Source organism: Thermothelomyces thermophilus, chromosome 4, assembly GCF_000226095.1.
Source record: "Thermothelomyces thermophilus ATCC 42464 chromosome 4, complete sequence".
Lineage (NCBI taxonomy): Eukaryota > Fungi > Ascomycota > Sordariomycetes > Sordariales > Chaetomiaceae > Thermothelomyces > Thermothelomyces thermophilus.
In genome coordinates, this window is record NC_016475.1 from 4,609,208 (window position 1) to 4,625,766 (window position 16,559).

Genomic DNA, 16,559 nt, shown 5'->3' on the forward strand with positions numbered 1-16,559 from the left:
CCACGTGGCGCTGAAGTTAGGTACCCCTTATCCACTGAAAGAGCACGCCAATGCCTCCAACTTTGGCAGGCTGTGCTGCAGTGCGCGATACAGCAAATACCTAACTAGAACGACTTTGCTTTCATTGCGAACGGGAGACATGCAAGGATGCATCCCATCCCCAGAACACGTACGATGAACATACAGCCCGACACATTCTAGAAAACCAGACCAGCAATCAATATCACTCCCATTCCAAGTGAAAGAGCTGCCATTGGATGAACCTGCCCGCCCGTCCCTGCTCCGTTCGGAGAAGTCGTAGACGCCGGTGCCGAACCCGAGCTGGTGCCTGTCTGCGTCGGCACAGTAGCAGGGGCGGTCGGCGCAGTCCCAGATCCGCCGGTCAAAGTCGAGGAGGCCGTCGCGTGCGCCGTGCCGTGACCCGCGCTGCCCGTAATCGTGCTGGAAGACGTAACCGCCCCTTCCCAGATGATCGCCTTGCTCGACGGACACCCATCCTCGGAGAGCTGGCTGCTTCGCATCGACACATAGTCGCTGGCCTCGATGGTCGTCTGGTAGTAACTGATCTTGTCTAGCCCGGCCGTCACCATGATGGGCCGCTGGTGGGCGGCCACATAGCAGTTGTCGTAGGTGGCCGTCTCGGAGCGCGTCGAGCGCCCCCTCACGATCGTCTTGGTGCACTCGCCCGAGAGCGTGGGGTTGGAGCCGCCCAGGGTGCACACCCACGTGGTCGTGCTGTCGTCCGCCGAGTACGTCGTCGTGCCGCCCCAGACCGACCCTTGCGTGTGGTACACCTGGGCCGGATAGATGCCGGCCGCCCGGCACGCCTCGTCCTCCGGCGAGGCCCCGGTCGGGCAGGCCACCTTCCACGTCGTGACCGGGTCCCTGCCGACGGTGCTGACCCCGACCGCCGAGGCGTCGAGCGACAGAGGTTCGGAATCGGGCAGGAAGAGCGTCACAAGTCCCGTCGACTGGGCTGCTACCGGCGCCAGGAGCATGCCCTGTAAAAACGCAAGCCTCGACATCGTGATGTGCTTTGCTTATATAATTAATTAATTGTGATTGTTTGCTTGTCAATTTCAACACTCGGTGAAGGGAGTACGTGGTTCTCCCCGAGGAAAAACTCCTCTGTCGAGTGTTTCGCAAATGTAATTAAGCTCAGTTCCGGCGCGCGCCTCAGTGTTTTGTTTCCGTGCCGCAAATAAATACAAATCGCTATCATGTAACCTCATATCCTTTTTCAGAAGGAAGGGTCCATTGCATATTAATTGACCCGCAGGATCGCGGGGGAAATTGCAATCCAGCTCTTGGTGCCCGACTTGGAGGCAGTAGCGACCGGCCGAACTCCCTTTTGTCGCAAAGCAGTTAGCATTAATCAATAGGTTGTTCCTGTCGGGTCTTTGGGAACTTGAAGGGCAACACAATGCCACTGTTCTTCCGCACTCGCAAGAACAACGACATTAATTAAGTGCCGAAGCTTTGACTTGGCACGCAGAAAAGACTCGTTATCCACGGCCTTTGTCTTTCTTCAACACCCCATCTGTACTACAGCATTAAGGTAGTTTCAATTCTTTGACCATGACTCATCTCGATTGTATTTGTCTGAGAAGGGCACGTTATATAATTAATACCAATCTCGGGTACCTTGGGTTCGAGCTATTGTCGTTTCTTACCGAATGCCCCTTGCTGGTCTACCACGCTCAGCAATTCCCGGCTGGTTTGACTCGGGTTTAATTCTGCCCAAAGTGTCTCTCTATCCTATTTCCGATTGCTCTAATCCTCCCCAATCATGGGCGGAACAGGAGCTAAGAAAGAGCTGCCAGTGCCGAGTACGACCGTGGCGCTAAGTAGGAGAAATATCCCGCTTTCGGAACTGGCAGTTGGCCTAACAGTGCTCGGATGCGTGATTATATTTCTTGTTGGCGCCGGCGTGCTCTGGTTCCGCCGGTCAAGGCTGGAACGTCCCAGCCAACAGGTCGATGTTGAGCTACAGAAAGCGAACGACGACGCCCCGCCCGGGCGCAAGTACGGGCAACCATGGATTGATGCCGAGTACGCAAGTTTTCCCAGAGTATATCAGCCTGGTGGCAGTTACAATAATTGGAAGCAGCGACGCGACGCGCGGGAACAACGCCACAGGCAGTACGTAAAGCAGAAACGGGCCGAGATAGCCGGCCTGAGATCGGGCCCCAGAATGACAGCGAGCGCCGGGACACGCAAGGCAAGGCAGTGAGTGCAACCTAAGGTAGCCATACACTTACAGTGTACAACGTGGGTGAGCAGAGGCGGGCGAGAGGCCACTTATCCTTCAGAAACTTCAACATGTAAAGGTATTTAGGAAGCATTTCATGAGTACCAAACAAGATTGTTGTTAAATGAGCCGTACATAAGTTGGTTTCCGATCCAATATTCGGGAACTATATTCTTTTTCTGACGCCCAAGTGTTTGAAGTGCAGTGCTGGTTAGAGAAAACAAGTAAGCAGGGCTCCGAAGTTTCTTACGGTCGCTGCTTCCCGGACACAAATCCTCCCATAATCCATGCTCGGATCCAGAATCATTGATCCACACTGCAGCTGAAAGTTCAGTGAGCAAGCCTGGGTGATAAGGAAACGGACAACGACACTTCCTGTTCCACAGTTCGTTGCGCTTTCCAAAACATGAACTGCTTCCGTTGTGTCGTGCATAGGTACCTACCGTGGCCCACAAACTTAAACTTCTAACTCTTTCCTCAGGTTTCAGCAACAAAAGATCTATCTTTGAGACTTAGGGTTAATATTGGGCTTTGCAAGGCCTGCACATGGCGCCGGCCATTTGGCAATATCATGACCCTGCAGGATATGAGACCACGGTGCAGAGGATCATCGAGCAGATGCCTTGTGAGTGCATCTCTTTCAGCATATGGTGGATTGAGGACTAACAAGCGTCATCCCAAGCGGCTGGCGATGCAATATGAGGGCTCAGATGATCGTTCTGCGAGGGACAGAATCCTATGTGGTCCGGTCCCTACGACCAAGTGTTGAGATAATATCAAAAGGGCAGATTTATTATGGCTAACCACTCTGTAAAAATGGACAGCGATGGTTCGCATCGGGAGCCGTTGTGGGTTCCCGTTCTATTCTTTGTTCTTGTCGTAGCCAGGAAATGACGGTTGAGTTACTTCCAGTCACATATTTGAGTAGTTCCTTTGGAATCTGACGAGCGCTTGAATGGTTTAATTAATACTGCCTATATATACCTCTAACACTCGAACCGGTTTTAATCTGGCGAAATGACATTTACGTGCCTTTGCTCCACCCGGCGGAGGTTCAGAGAAAAGTTTGTCGCGTATCAGTAATAATAACTATTTAATACTCCGTACCTGTAAGCGCGCAACGCGTTCGGGCGGGAAGAAAACAGCCATTCGCCGACGTCATTGATCCCTGAGCATCGGCCACAACAACACCGAATCCCGTGATGACGAGTCGAGGCCGTCATAGCTATTCCCATGCCTGGTACTGCTCTGGTAGCCCCACCAATGGCAAGGATTCAGAGTAGCACCCTGACGTGATGAGATTGAAGTTTAAGCCATGTTTTTCTTAGGGGCAAGGTGCTCACAAAAGGGGAGGGTTCATTGCCCTCCTCGAAGAATTTGAGAGCACTAATACAACTTCGGAGACCCGATCTACGCGAGCCCTTTGACACTCTCGGCCAGCAAAACATAAAACGAGGATTAATTCCCACCAAGCCAGAGACGCGGCAATTCAAGGCGCAATCATAGAAACGATGGCGTCGCAGGCAGCGTATGCCGCCGAGCAGGCCGTTGGCCACCAGAAGGAGGAGATCAAGCAGGATGTGTCCAACTACGAGACATTGGGAAACCCGAATGAGAAGATGAAGGCTCTCGTTTGGCAGGGCAAGCAAAAGGTCGAAGTTGGTATGTCGCTCCCCAACATAATTAATAGTAATTATACGCGAGTTTATGGTTGTTAGTCTAACAAGACTTGCTCTTCAACAGTTGAAGTGGCCAAACCCCGTATTATCGAGGACGGCGACGCGATCATCAAGGTCACCGGTACCACGGTATGCGGGAGCGACCTGCACTTGCTGCACGGTTCCGTCATCCAGATGAAGAAGGGGGACATCCTTGGGCACGAGTTCTGCGGCATCGTCGAGCAAGTAGGGCCGGGCGTCAAGAACGTCAAGGTCGGGAAGCGATACGTCGCCGCTTTTCAGATCACATGCGGAGAGGTAATTAAGAGTTGAAAGCGATCTTTTAGAAAACAGCCCGCTGCATCGCTTGCTGCTGATTATTAACCACTTCACCCTGGCAGTGTTTCTACTGCAAACAAAAGCTCTCGTCTCAGTGTGAGAAGACCAACTCGAACACGACTGCGAAGGCCATGTACGGCTCCCAGTCTGCCGGGTTCTTTGGCTACTCGCACTTCACTGGCGGATTTGCCGGCGGTCAGGCCGAGTACGTGAGGGTGCCAATCGCGGATGCCAACCTCCTGGAGATCCCGGATGGCGTCCCCGACGAGAAGGGTAATTAGGTGTCTCCCCACGCGTCCTCCTGTCGACGACGGTCGTTAGCTTTAATTATGCGGCTGGCTCGTTGCTAACCATCCCGGGAGCAGCCCTCTACCTTTCCGACGTTCTTCCGACGGCGTACAACGCGGTCAAGGACACGGCGGTCTACCCCAACGACCAGGTGGCTATCTTTGGCGCCGGGCCCATCGGGCAGATGGCAGGCATCTTTGCCCTCGGCGAGGGCGCGAGCAAGGTCATCTACATCGACACGGAGCCGCGGCTGTCGGCCATCTCGGAGCGCTGGCCGGCCGAGCACAGAGACAAGCTCGAGGTGCTCGACTACAAGAAGCTCAGCTTCGGCCTGATCAACAAGGAGACGGTCGTCAGCAGGCTCAAGGACCTGTGTGATGGGCGTGGGCCGGATGTGGCCATCGAATGCGCCGCGGGCGAGTATGCAAAGGGGTGGATGCACTGGCTCGAGATGTCGCTCGGCGCCGAGACGGACACGAGCGAGATCCTCAACGAGATGATCGAGTCGGTGAGGAATTACGGCCGCGCCGGCGTCACTGGCGTCTATGTGGGATATGTAAGTCGCATTTTTCACTCACTCCGGGAAAAAGGGGGCGGCGAAGCGGTATTAAAGACGGCTCGATGCGCTGACCAAACTTCCTTTCTCGATTTTGACAGACCAATCACTTCAACATCGGCTCCCTGATGCAGCGTGGCATCCGCCTGATCGGCAACGGGCAAGCGCCCGTCATGAAGTACTGGGAGGGATTGCTCGCCAAGATTCAACGGGGCGAGCTCGACCCGACGCAGATGGTCTCACACCGGTTCCGGCTCGATGACATTGACAAAGTCTACTACAAGTTCGACGCAAAGGAGGACAACATCCAGAAGGTCTTTGTCGAGACCGAGTTCTCCTTCCCTCGGGCCGAGGGTACCCCTGAGCTTACCATTTTGTGATAAGGGGGAAGATTGAGGGGCGGCCGATGTGCAGAGTTGTCTCATCCCATGGCCATTCACGATATCGGGGTAGAATCGATAATTAGTATTGTTTACGAACCGTGCTCGTTTGATACCAGCGATTCCGGTGGATGGTTTTGTGGTCATGCAATTACGGATTCGTCTGGACGTGTCTCACTTCATGTGTCGATGATAAATGACTCGACCATGTTACAGGTCGACACAGTGTTTTTTTTTTTTTTTTTTTGATTAATTATTAATTACATCTGTTTTCCACATGAGAAGCAGGGACAGCCTTCATTGATCGCAAAGAAAAACAGAGATATGTCTCTTTCCGGAACACGTCGAGTAATTAAGGTACCGAGACACGAGGGGTGGTTAACAAGCATTTTAAGAATCTAGTGCGTTTATGTTGGATGCTGTTTCACGAGCATGCAATGTCTTCAGGCTTTAATCCCCCCTCCCCTCCTCCTGCATACATGCAACTCAGATAGCACCTGATAATCAACGATTGCCGATACTATCCAAGTGTCCCGTATCCCACATCCTCCCATTGTGCGGGCCGCCTTTTTCTTACCACCGTTCAATTTCCCAGACGGATAGTGGTATGGCTATAGCTCAGATGATGCATGAGCCTCTGGCCGACCGGACTATTAACGCGGACTTGACGTGCTGCTATGTTTTTTCTTGGGTATTCCCAGCCTATTATTAGTTGCCTTGCCATGTAGGCCAGACCCAGCGGGTACTACTGCCGTGTCAGTGTGGTTCTTGTTGATCACGGGCTAGAGCCCATTCATTAAACCCAGCAATAATAATAGTCCTTGCTTACCATCGTTGACCTCAAGCACTCCTGGTTGATTGAACGGATCAGAGCCTCGGATCGGGATTGCGGTTTGGATAATTACGTCTTCCTTTCAGGAGCGGAAGGATACCTAGCTTCTCGCGCCTAAGAAAAGAAGAAGAGTAGAGGACGCTTGGGGCATTCAGCGCTCGGTTGGGATGCGATCCTCGTCGCATATGAAGGTGTCTGCCAGATAGCTCTGCTCAAACTCCTGGGTCGACCGGATCGAAGCGCGACTGATGGCGATTTCCTTGATGGCGTTGGCCAGCGACGTGTCGGACCGAGCTGACATGAGGAGCAGGTGTCTTGCCTCGCTCGCGGTCAGCATATCGACGGCTCCGGTGAGGTCTGGGACCGAGAACGGCCTTCTTTGCTTCGGTGACTGCGGTTCCATTTCCATCTTGGATGATTGTGGCCGCGCGTCGGATTGGTTTCGGCTACCGAAGCTCGAGGGACTTTCGGCCGCGAGAACGAGGGAGGTGATGTCGGCGAGCGGCATCCGGGGCGCACGCGGGTCCCTGGCCATCCGAGCCGCATCAAGAGAGGAGGGCACGCTCAGGCTTGCCGACCTCCGTCGCGTCCATGTCTCGGACGACGCTGGCGAAAGTGCCTGGAGCGTAGGCGGCAGTCCGTGAGCCGGGTCGATATTCTCAAGCCAGAGCCCGATCCGGTTCCGAGAGCCGCTGGCCTTGTTGATTTTGGTGGCCGGCACCCCATGCCTGCCGGGCCCCGAGTTCCGCCGTGGGCGTTGCGCCGTGCGGCTTGACTGGGTTGCAGGAGTGGCGGGCGCTTGACGTTCGTTCACCGTGTCAACAAGGCGCTGCTGACCCCGGGCGGATTCGGCAGCGCAGGGGCGCACCGTGGTCATGGGAAGCCGCGAGTGCGAGACGGCTCTGGTGGTGGAGACGGGGTGATGATAAGGAACAGCCTTCATCCTCACAAGGGATGTTATAATTAGACGGAGAGTTACACTAATTAGGCGAGAGTGGTTGGTTACGAGAGATGTGATGGATGTTTGATGTTAGGTGGGAGTCTTTGCAATGATAGGCCAAGAGAGATTCTACACTTCGGCGAGAGGTATACACTACTTGTATTCGGTACATGTTTTGTCCCTGTGTTAGACACACAACACGACGCGTCTCGGTGTTGTGGCGGGGCTCGCGTTTTAGGTGGGGCAGCGTGTCACCCGGATTTCTCACCTACGATGACGCACTCCCCGATACGGAGTAAGGTAAACACAATACATACAAGAGGCGTGTCACCTGACGGAGTACGGAGTACTTTGTGACCACAAAAACCGAAGCCCGGAGAAGCATGCCGTTTCGATTCCTCGGTCTCCAGTTCCTGCGGGGCAGGAGTCTGTACTGAACATACATATAATTCTACGTCAATTTCTTTGCCTTTGTGGCAACCAAAACCACCAAAAACCAAACCACTGACCCGCAAGATCACGGTTTCCCAAGTTCAAACAAGTATCATTATCTATGCGACTGGTCGATGCACTCGATCAGAGATCATCCAAAGACAGCAGGTAGCACGGCGAAGATGACAGATAATGGGAAGGCCGCCGCCATGGCCTCTCTGATCCCGCCAGTTAATTAATTAATACGCCCCTGGCGCCGTTATCCGCGGGTGGCGACTGTGTTGCCGAGCGGCCTCCAGACGACAAGCCCGAACCGCCAAAAAGCTCCGATCGGTTGTTTCCGTCACCGGCCCAACCCCAGCTGTCGTCTCCCGAGCCAGGCCCCACTACTCTGCTCGTGGGTTCCGTGTCCGGGCTAGTGCCGAGCCTTGCGCACGCTGGCGGGAGTTCCAGGGAGCCGAGGATGGCAACGTCCGATGTCTCGGGATAATCAGCAACTTGACTTGCCGAGGGATGGTGTCTTATTAAGGGTAACTGCTGAATATCCTGGGTTCAATTGTGGGTGGCCTCCGTCAGCGCGCCTTAGAATCACTTTGCGACCTTCCTCGGCTTTCCACCCGCAGACCAACGGTCAGACCGAGCGAATTAACGCAGAACTCGAGCAGTATTTGCGGCTGTTTGTGGATTGGGCGATGGCAATACCTCGTCAAATGGGAAGGCCACGATGAGCCAACATGGCAGCCGGCCACTGATCTACGGGGTTGCGATGATGCCATCTGGGAGTTCCACGACTCCCACCCAGACCTGCCAGGTCCACCCGGTTGGGTACGACATCGCCGGCGACTGAGGAATCACGATGAGGGCGACGAGCAGGGTCACGATGAGGAACAGGAGCGCGCGAGCCGCGATCAATCAGCTCGGCGCGCAAGCAACGATCAATCGGCTCAGCGACCGGCGCCGCGGAGGAGCGCCCGACTGGCAGGGGACGGTCCGGATTTATATATATTATATATTTCATTCTTATCTACTAAATATCTATCAAAAGTAATAAAGTAAATAATTTCTACCTTATCAAACGAGAGTCATCTGTCTACGCCAAAGGCGCTCTGGTCGATAATATTTTAATAGTGGCATTCGATCTCTCGCCCATCTAGGGTGCTTATTAAATGATAGGTAACCTGCCAAAGCCACAGATTGCATTGCAATACCCCATTTCAAATACCCTCCTTAAAGTCCTTATCCAGCTGCTCCTGGAACTTGGCCCACTGACCCTTGACCCTGTACGCGGACGTCCAGTAGTTGCCCTTGCTGTCCTTGCCTAGCACAAAGAAACCGTCCGCCGGCTTGACCGGGCCGTGGTTCTCCTGCACGTACGACGGCAGACAGGGCACGCCGTCCTTGGGTACGGTGCGGGCGGGCGCGAAGTCGAGGCGGAACAGGCCGGCCTTGTCCCAGTTGGAGAAGCCGACCTGTGCCATGCCGCCGTCGCCAATGACGACGATGGGTAGCCCCATGCCGGACTCGCGTACCATGGCATAATATGCCTCGTGCTGGGCACGCGTGCCCTGCTCGTTGATGGCGCGCCGGACCTGGCGGGCGAGCCAGCTCAGCGGCTTGGACGTGACGTCGCCCGCGCGGACGAGCACGTTGGCCCAGCCAAAGGCGTTGCCGACGTAAGGCCGCTCGGCCGATGGGGGGATCAGATCGCCCTCGAAGGCCTTGCGGAGGGACATGGCGATTGATGCGGCAACCTGCGAACATCAACAGAACAGAACAGCATTAGAAACAGTCCTTCCCGTTAGAGACCACTGAGTGAAACTGTTTAGCAGGGGGCATGGGGCATACCGTCCGTTCTGGGTTCATGCGGAGCGGGGCGACGACGCAACGCAGTGTCCACGCGGTCAGGATGTCACCCTCGGTCAAGAACACCTTGGAGACATCCTCACCCTTTTCGGTCGCCTCGGCGCGAAGCTCGGCCAGCGCCCTCTCCAGCTGCGGCCGCCAGTATGTCTCGGGCACGCAGACCATGCGGTTCTCCTTCGCCCTCACAAGCATATCAACACCGTAACTGAGCCCCCACTTCAGCATGCCCCCCAGCCCGACCCGGCTGTCAGTTAGTAGATGCGGCTCCACGGAGGGCCGCGTGCCCTTGGCGAGCGCGTCGAAGGGGTCCGAATCCAGGCCGCAGGGCGTCGGGATCTCGTCCTCCCTGCCCCAGAGCACACGGCTCCAGTTTTCCACCACGTACTGCATGCCGATCGCATCAAAGGCGACGTGCTGCCACTGCAACACGGCGACAGTCTTGTCGGTGAAGGAGTTGACGCGCAGGCCCAGCACGGGGATGTCGGCGGCTAGATAGTCGCTAATGCCGCCCGGTCTGTGGCCGGGCTCCCACGCCAGGTCGGCGAGGTCGTCCGGATCGCCGACCACGGCGGGCCGGTCGCTAGGCGTCGGGATGCGCGACGCTGCCGGGTGTGATGCCGCCGGCATGCCATGGTCGACGTGGCTGAAGCGGAGTGCCGGCCTCGAGGCCGTGAACTTGGTTGGGATGTGCCACTCAATCTTGCCGGACGCCTATGGAAAGGGGCGGGCAGGATTTCATGCTGCGGTTAGCTAGGTCCCGCTTTTCTTCGACCAGGCAGGGACGGATTTGATCCTACATTTTTCCTGAGGCGACCTCCTAACCTCTGCCACCCGTCTCGCTTGATCAGGCGCTCGAGAGACTGGCGTAGCTTCTCCGGATCCAGCACATCGTCGAAGACCAGGGACACAGCCATGTTGTTCCCCTGCACCAACAGGCTATTCTCGAAGAAGTGGAGCGGCACCACCTTGTCGGTTGGGTCCCAGCATGCCGCCGGCTTGCGCCCGAATAGCTTGTCCATTCTATGTACGATGTGCGCTCTCGCAGCGTGCGCCGCTGACAATCTTGCTTCTTTTTCTGTCTGGTCTGTTTCAATTCTGTCTCCGAGGGCAGAGACGGGGTCGGGATTACGTGGAATTAGTTATACAAGCGCGAATAAAGACGCAGACGACTTCTTGTCCAGTCAGAGGACTCTCGCTTTTCCTGATGCAGTCAAGCTTCAGGAGTTGGCACTAGTGTACGGAATACCAGTGTAGTGTACGCTACATTATACATGTAATCCGTACACTAGGAGACCTTACACTACCACAGTCCACTAATAGGTCCACATATCCCGGGGGCTAACGTTCGTTAAACTGGTCTCGTTCGCTGATCCGCTGACCGGGATGGCGATCCCGTGGAAAACGTGTGTAGATCGCCTTCCGAAGAAGGAATAACGGTATGTACATATGTACGCGTGTAATCCGTACACTACGGGCCGTTGACCTACTAGTGTACGTAACTATTCCCGTAACTATTCCCGCTAATGTGGCAAAATTAATCGAGTCCATATCCAACTTGTGTACGGAAACGCTTGGATTTCGACGAGACAGACCTGCTAACTATGTTGGTGCCGCAGAAGTCGCGGCGGACGTTTATTATTATTTTCAAAGCTGCCCGGAGCATTGAAACACTGGTTGCCCCTGACCTGGTTCTTGGGTTCGCAGGCCATGCGACGCTGTTATTCCCCATGAACAGGTGTCCACAGGCAGCACCATCTTGGCAGCCATGCTATCATGGCAGCCATGCCATCAATCGGATTGTTTCCTTTTCGCAATCCCGAGCGACCGCTGCACAACTGTTCTTTTTAGTCTCTTTATCGTCCGGTTCCACGCTAACACGTTAACGGTTTAGCGAGGAGCAACGGTAGGCCTAGTGTATAGCAATGGCCCCACCATCACTACAGAACGCTCAACCAAAGATAAACAGTATGCTTTACGGAGTAGGGGGATGGGTATCTGCCCATCTGCCAGCTGTTGGTAGCTCTCGCCACCATGGAAACGAAATAGGTGAACTGGTACTGTGTATAACGAGAGAGACTTGGCTAATTCGACAGACACTACTAATAGGTAACCCCGGGAGTAGTATAGACACGTCGATCCCCTAAACGGTGGTAGGGCGGCGAGGAGGCCGGGTTTCTGATCCTTCGTGCGTCTGAAGGAAAACGAGGGTGTAACACCCATCTCTTTCTATCTGCCCAGTTATTACCCGGTGGTTAGTGCTGACTAATTAGTTCAGAACTACCACCTGTCTCCCGACAGGTAGGGTGTCACGGATAAGCACATGGACGGCCTGGCAGGCTGCAGCCAGGACACAGGACATTCCGACAGCTAATCACTTGACGGACTAATCAGAAGATTATTACCGCCAAGACTAAGGTCTTTACTAGTAATAATAACATATTACCATTAATAACGCGGAATTACGGAGTAAAAGGAGAAATGGTACTAGTAATAACTATTAAAGAGGGATAGATAATTATATATATATAGCTAACTAGTCACTTATTAGGTAGACTCTAAGAGTTTACTAATAGTAATAATTATAATTATAGTACTTATATTAAGTATTGCTAATTACTATAAGAGATAACTCTAGTATTATTATAAACCTTTTAACTTTACCAAATCCCTTAGACAACCTACCTACTTGTCCTACTTAATCTACCTTTATCTAAACCCTTTTAGAAGAAGTCTAAGTTAGGTTTGTTATATGTTATTACTACTCCCTTTGTTCTATTATAGTTTAGAACAAAGGTAACTTTGACCTTAATATCGATATAGCTACTAATGTTATAGCCAAATAGCTGCTTACTTAGCTTAGTTAACTCTATTAGCGAATCTAGGAGTTAGACTAAAGAGATAAGGCTACTTAAGCTCGAATCAAGGAACTCGAGAATAGCAAAAAGTACTTGTAGAAATTAGTTAATAAGGCCTATACTAAAATCAAGGTACTCGAGAGCGCCAAAGCAAGCCATATTAAGATCGAATGTAACGAACCCAACTTAGACTGCTTCTAAAAGGGTCTAGACGGAGGTAGATTGAGCGGGACAAGCAGGCAGGTCGTCTGAGGGATTCGGTGAAGCCAAAGGGTTCATAACAACACTAGAGTTGTCTCTTACAGTAATTAGCAATGCTTAGTATAAGTACTATGATTGTGATTATTACTACTAGTGAACTCCTAGAGTCTACTATAACAAGTGACTAGCTAGCTATATATATATAATTGTCTGTCCCTCTTTAATAGTTATCACTAGTACCATTTCTCCTTTCACTCTATAACTCTACGTCGTCGACGGTGATATGTTATTATCACTAGTGAAGACCTTGGTCTTGGCGGTGATAATCTTCTGATTAGTCTGTTAAGTGATTGGCTATCGGAATGTCCTACGTCCTAGCTACAGCCTGTCAGGCCGTCTATATACTTATCTATAACACGATGCCCTTCCTTTAAGGCTTTTAACCTGAAAGCCCTCTTAGGCCGTTTTAAATAGTGCTAATACCCTTCGCTTATAAGTACTACATTCTTCCTGTTTCTATATTATGGTTGCCATGTTGACAAAATGCTGGTAGAGAAACGGAAGTCATATTCTACATATTACTATGCTTCCCTTGCTTAGAACATCGCCAAGAACGGTTTTATCGTTATGCCTTGTTCTTGGTACGCGTCTTAAGGCCTTGTCTGTAAAATGATCGTACGTATAAAGCGTTATAAGGCCTATATTCGTTGAGATCGTTCTTATAATAGCTCTAGCATCCTGCTTTCTTCCTATAAGCTTGTCTCCCTCTCTTTTTTTTTTTTTTTTTAAGTGTAATTTTTAATATTCTTTCTAATAGATTGTATTCTCTAGGAGCAGCATCATATTAAGGATGCTAAACGTCATGCCGAACTTAAGCTAGATAAATCCTAATACTATCTAAAAGAAGCCTAGTATAAGTTGTCTAAAAAGCTTATACGGCTCCGGCGTCTTTATTAGCAGAAGGAGTTTTTAGTAAAGAAAGGTGCCAATATAGTAGCGCGTGGTCTGTCGACTTTAGACAAGTTAGAGGCGGTTAAATGGTAAGAGCGGCAAGAGGCGCCTGCTATACCCTTGTCAGAGATTAATGATGCCACTAATGCTATCGACTAGGGCGTCGTCTTTGGTTCTATCCTAGGTTTCCCTTTAGTCGATCCGGATTCTACCAGTAGAACTGTTCTAGTTTCTTAGGGCAATTTAGGTTCTTAACTAGTTCCTATAAGTTATCTTCTAGTCCAAAATCAAGCTATTTAACTAGATACTATAATTCTCTATTAATAATATATAAATCTAGAATTTCTTTAATGTCCTATTCTTCTTCCTTATCTTTTGCTTTGATATATGTAGCAACCTTAGCGTTTTTTAGTGCTAGTTCGAAGAGTGAAATATAAAAAACATCTATCTATAGTTATATAGATGACGGTAACGATAGTTAGTAGTTAGATGTCGAAATTTGTTCTTTGATAACGAAAGGTCTGACCTTCTTAAAGTCTAGCTTCGTGCTTAGTCATTTGGTTCGCAGGTTTCGTGCAATTAGGTAGACTTTGTCTCCCCTCTCTAGGCAAGGTCCCTCGAGCCTATGTTTGTCATAGTGGTTTTTTATTCTGGTCCTGACAAACTCGAGTTCCTTTTTGAGCTTCTCATATAGTATATACATCTGTTCTACTTTGACTGCTGCTCTCGGCACTGTAACCTCTAGTCCTTGCCTAAGGTCTGCTTTATATTCGTAGTTCGCGAAGAACGGTATAACTTTAGTCGTTTCTATTAGCATCGTATTATAGGCAAGTTATACTATTGGTAATAGTATGACCTAGTCATCTTGCTAGTAATTAATGTAAGAGCGGAGGTATTGCTTAATAACTTGGTTTAATCATTCTATTTGTCTATTAGTCTGTAGGTGATATGCTATTGACAGTTTGCTATTGATGCCTAATTGTCGTATTAACGCTTGCCAGAACTTCGATACGAACTTAGTGTCTCTATTGGTGATCCATTCTTACGGCCAAGCATATACTAATGTAACTTGCCGATAGATTACGTCTGCCAGCTATTTAGCTATCTAGGACTCCTTATAGGGAAAGAAGTATACCTATTTAGTCAGGCGATCTACTATAGTAAGAATATTGTCATAGATTACTCCTATAGCCATATCCTTAGATTCTAGCAGCTTCGTAATGAAGTCCATTGTAACTAAACTCTATAGTTTATCAGCTATTAGCAGTGGCTAAAGTAGCCTATACAGCTTATATTATACCGTTTTGCTTCGATTACAGATATTGTAGCTCTGTATGACTTCCTTAACTCGTGCCATTAACTATAGAAAGTCGTAGTATCTCTTGACTTGTACGACAGTCTTCGTAACTCCCTTATATCCTCCGAGTTTTGACTTGTAGAGTTCTCAAATCATTTATAGCTATTAGTCTTTGTTGTAGATATACGCTTTGCCTCGGTACTAGAGTTTCCCATCTTTCTCTTCCACTCCGTTAGGTACCACTAGTCCGGGTGCTACTTGATACTATGCCTCGTTGATCCTTTCTTCTTAAAAGATTATATAGTATTCTAGGAACGAGTTAAGTAGATCATCTTCTACGGGTATCTACGTTTCGTAATATAGCGTTCTGTCTATTCGTTCCTTGAACAATGGTAGTATTGTTCCTGTTCGTCCTTTCGTGTGATCCGTTCGTCAACTTAAAATGTCTGCTTGTACGTTTTCTTTGCCCTTCTTATAGTAGATCTCGAAGTTAAATTCTGTAAGGAATTCTACCTATTGTATTTGTCGTCCGTTAAGTTCCTTTATCGTTATAAAGTATTATAGGTTCTTATAATCTATATATACTTGTATTAGTTTAATCGTACTATTAAGATATAGTTACTATTCCTTAAAAGCTTCGATAATCGCAAGTAGTTCCTTGTTGTAAATCGGATAATTAAGACGTGGTCCGTCGAGCTTCTTTGAAAAGAAGGCTATAGGATATAGCTTCCCTTGTTCGTCTCGTTGTCCCAATTGTCCTCCGATAGCGTAGTCTAAAGCGTCCGTTTCCACCTCGAATAGCTTCTTAGGGTCTAGTAATACTAGTACTAGATCTTTAGTAATAGTATTATAGATCTACGTAAATACTTGCTTATGTCGCTCTTCCCATTGGAATTTAGCATTCTTCTTGGTAAGTTCGTGCAAAGGTCGTGCGATTGCTCTAAAGTTCCTAATAAACATTCGGTAGAAGTTCGTAAATCTAATAAAGCTTCGTACTTCCATAACTGACGTTAGTTGTAGCTAATTCTTAATAGCTTTAACCTTTAAAGGTTCTATCCGGATTTGTCCTAGGGATATCTCATATCCCAAAAAGACTATCTTCCTAACATAGAATTCGCTCTTTTCCTTGTTAACTAATAGCTTATACGCGTGTAGTGCGTCTAGCACTACTTCTACGTGCTTCTGGTATTTGTCTATCGTCTTAGAGAAGATAAGTATGTTATCGAAATAACATACCGCAAATTTGTTAAGAAAGGGTCGGATAGCTTGATCAATTAGGGCTTAGAACGTTACTAGCGCGTTTGTAAGTCTGAATAGCATAACGAGGTACTTATAGTGGCTATAGGGTATCCTAAAGGCCGTTTTCTACTCGTTGCCTTCTTTAATCTATATATAGTTATAGGCTGATAGTAAGTCAAGACGTATAAAATATTAGGCTCCTGCTAACTGATCTCGGAGCTATAAGATTAGTGGTAACAGGTATCGATTTTTCATAGTCTGTTCGTTAAGTTACTGATAGTTAACGTATAACCGTAGCTTTCCGTCTTTCTTAGGCACAAATAGGATTAGGTAGCCTGCTAGCGATGTCGATAGGCAGATATATCCTCTTCGAAGGTTCTCCTCTAAATATCGCTTAAGTTCTTCGTTCTATATCTAGCTCGTATAGTAAATCTTAAAGAACTTTAGTCGTACCCCTTCCTTAAGCTTGATCTCGTA

General features: G+C 49.8%; 5 protein-coding genes across 5 annotated transcripts; 2 read left to right on the plus strand and 3 right to left on the minus strand.

Moving 5' to 3' along the window:
- Positions 1-98: 98 nt before the first annotated feature.
- Positions 99-1,149, minus strand: MYCTH_2307800 (uncharacterized protein). The gene has a single exon (XM_003664653.1). It carries the CDS (start codon positions 1,023-1,025, stop codon positions 198-200), a length of 828 nt encoding a protein of 275 aa, XP_003664701.1. The 5' UTR covers positions 1,026-1,149; the 3' UTR covers positions 99-197.
- Positions 1,150-1,789: 640 nt separating this feature from the next.
- Positions 1,790-2,328, plus strand: MYCTH_2111641 (uncharacterized protein; the record flags this gene model as incomplete). The annotated part of the gene is made up of 3 exons (XM_003664654.1): positions 1,790-2,142; positions 2,172-2,229; positions 2,284-2,328. The coding sequence occupies 3 exons, from the start codon at positions 1,790-1,792 to the stop codon at positions 2,326-2,328; spliced, it is 456 nt and encodes a 151-aa protein (XP_003664702.1).
- A 1,277-nt stretch (positions 2,329-3,605) lies between these two features.
- MYCTH_2307803 (uncharacterized protein) lies at positions 3,606-5,693 on the plus strand. Its single transcript, XM_003664655.1, has 5 exons — positions 3,606-3,913; positions 3,995-4,227; positions 4,311-4,521; positions 4,614-5,092; positions 5,194-5,693. The coding sequence occupies exons 1-5, from the start codon at positions 3,763-3,765 to the stop codon at positions 5,470-5,472; spliced, it is 1,353 nt and encodes a 450-aa protein (XP_003664703.1). The 5' UTR covers positions 3,606-3,762; the 3' UTR covers positions 5,473-5,693.
- Positions 5,694-6,122: 429 nt separating this feature from the next.
- Positions 6,123-7,385, minus strand: MYCTH_2307804 (uncharacterized protein). Its single transcript, XM_003664656.1, has 2 exons — positions 6,302-7,385; positions 6,123-6,217 (listed from the first exon to the last, which is right to left on the minus strand). The coding sequence occupies exon 1, from the start codon at positions 7,245-7,247 to the stop codon at positions 6,456-6,458; it is 792 nt and encodes a 263-aa protein (XP_003664704.1). The 5' UTR covers positions 7,248-7,385; the 3' UTR covers positions 6,123-6,217; positions 6,302-6,455.
- A 1,381-nt stretch (positions 7,386-8,766) lies between these two features.
- On the minus strand, positions 8,767-10,662 carry MYCTH_2307806 (uncharacterized protein). The gene is made up of 3 exons (XM_003664657.1): positions 10,337-10,662; positions 9,522-10,250; positions 8,767-9,427 (listed from the first exon to the last, which is right to left on the minus strand). Exons 1-3 carry the CDS (start codon positions 10,556-10,558, stop codon positions 8,891-8,893), a joined length of 1,488 nt encoding a protein of 495 aa, XP_003664705.1. The 5' UTR covers positions 10,559-10,662; the 3' UTR covers positions 8,767-8,890.
- Positions 10,663-16,559: the final 5,897 nt, after the last annotated feature.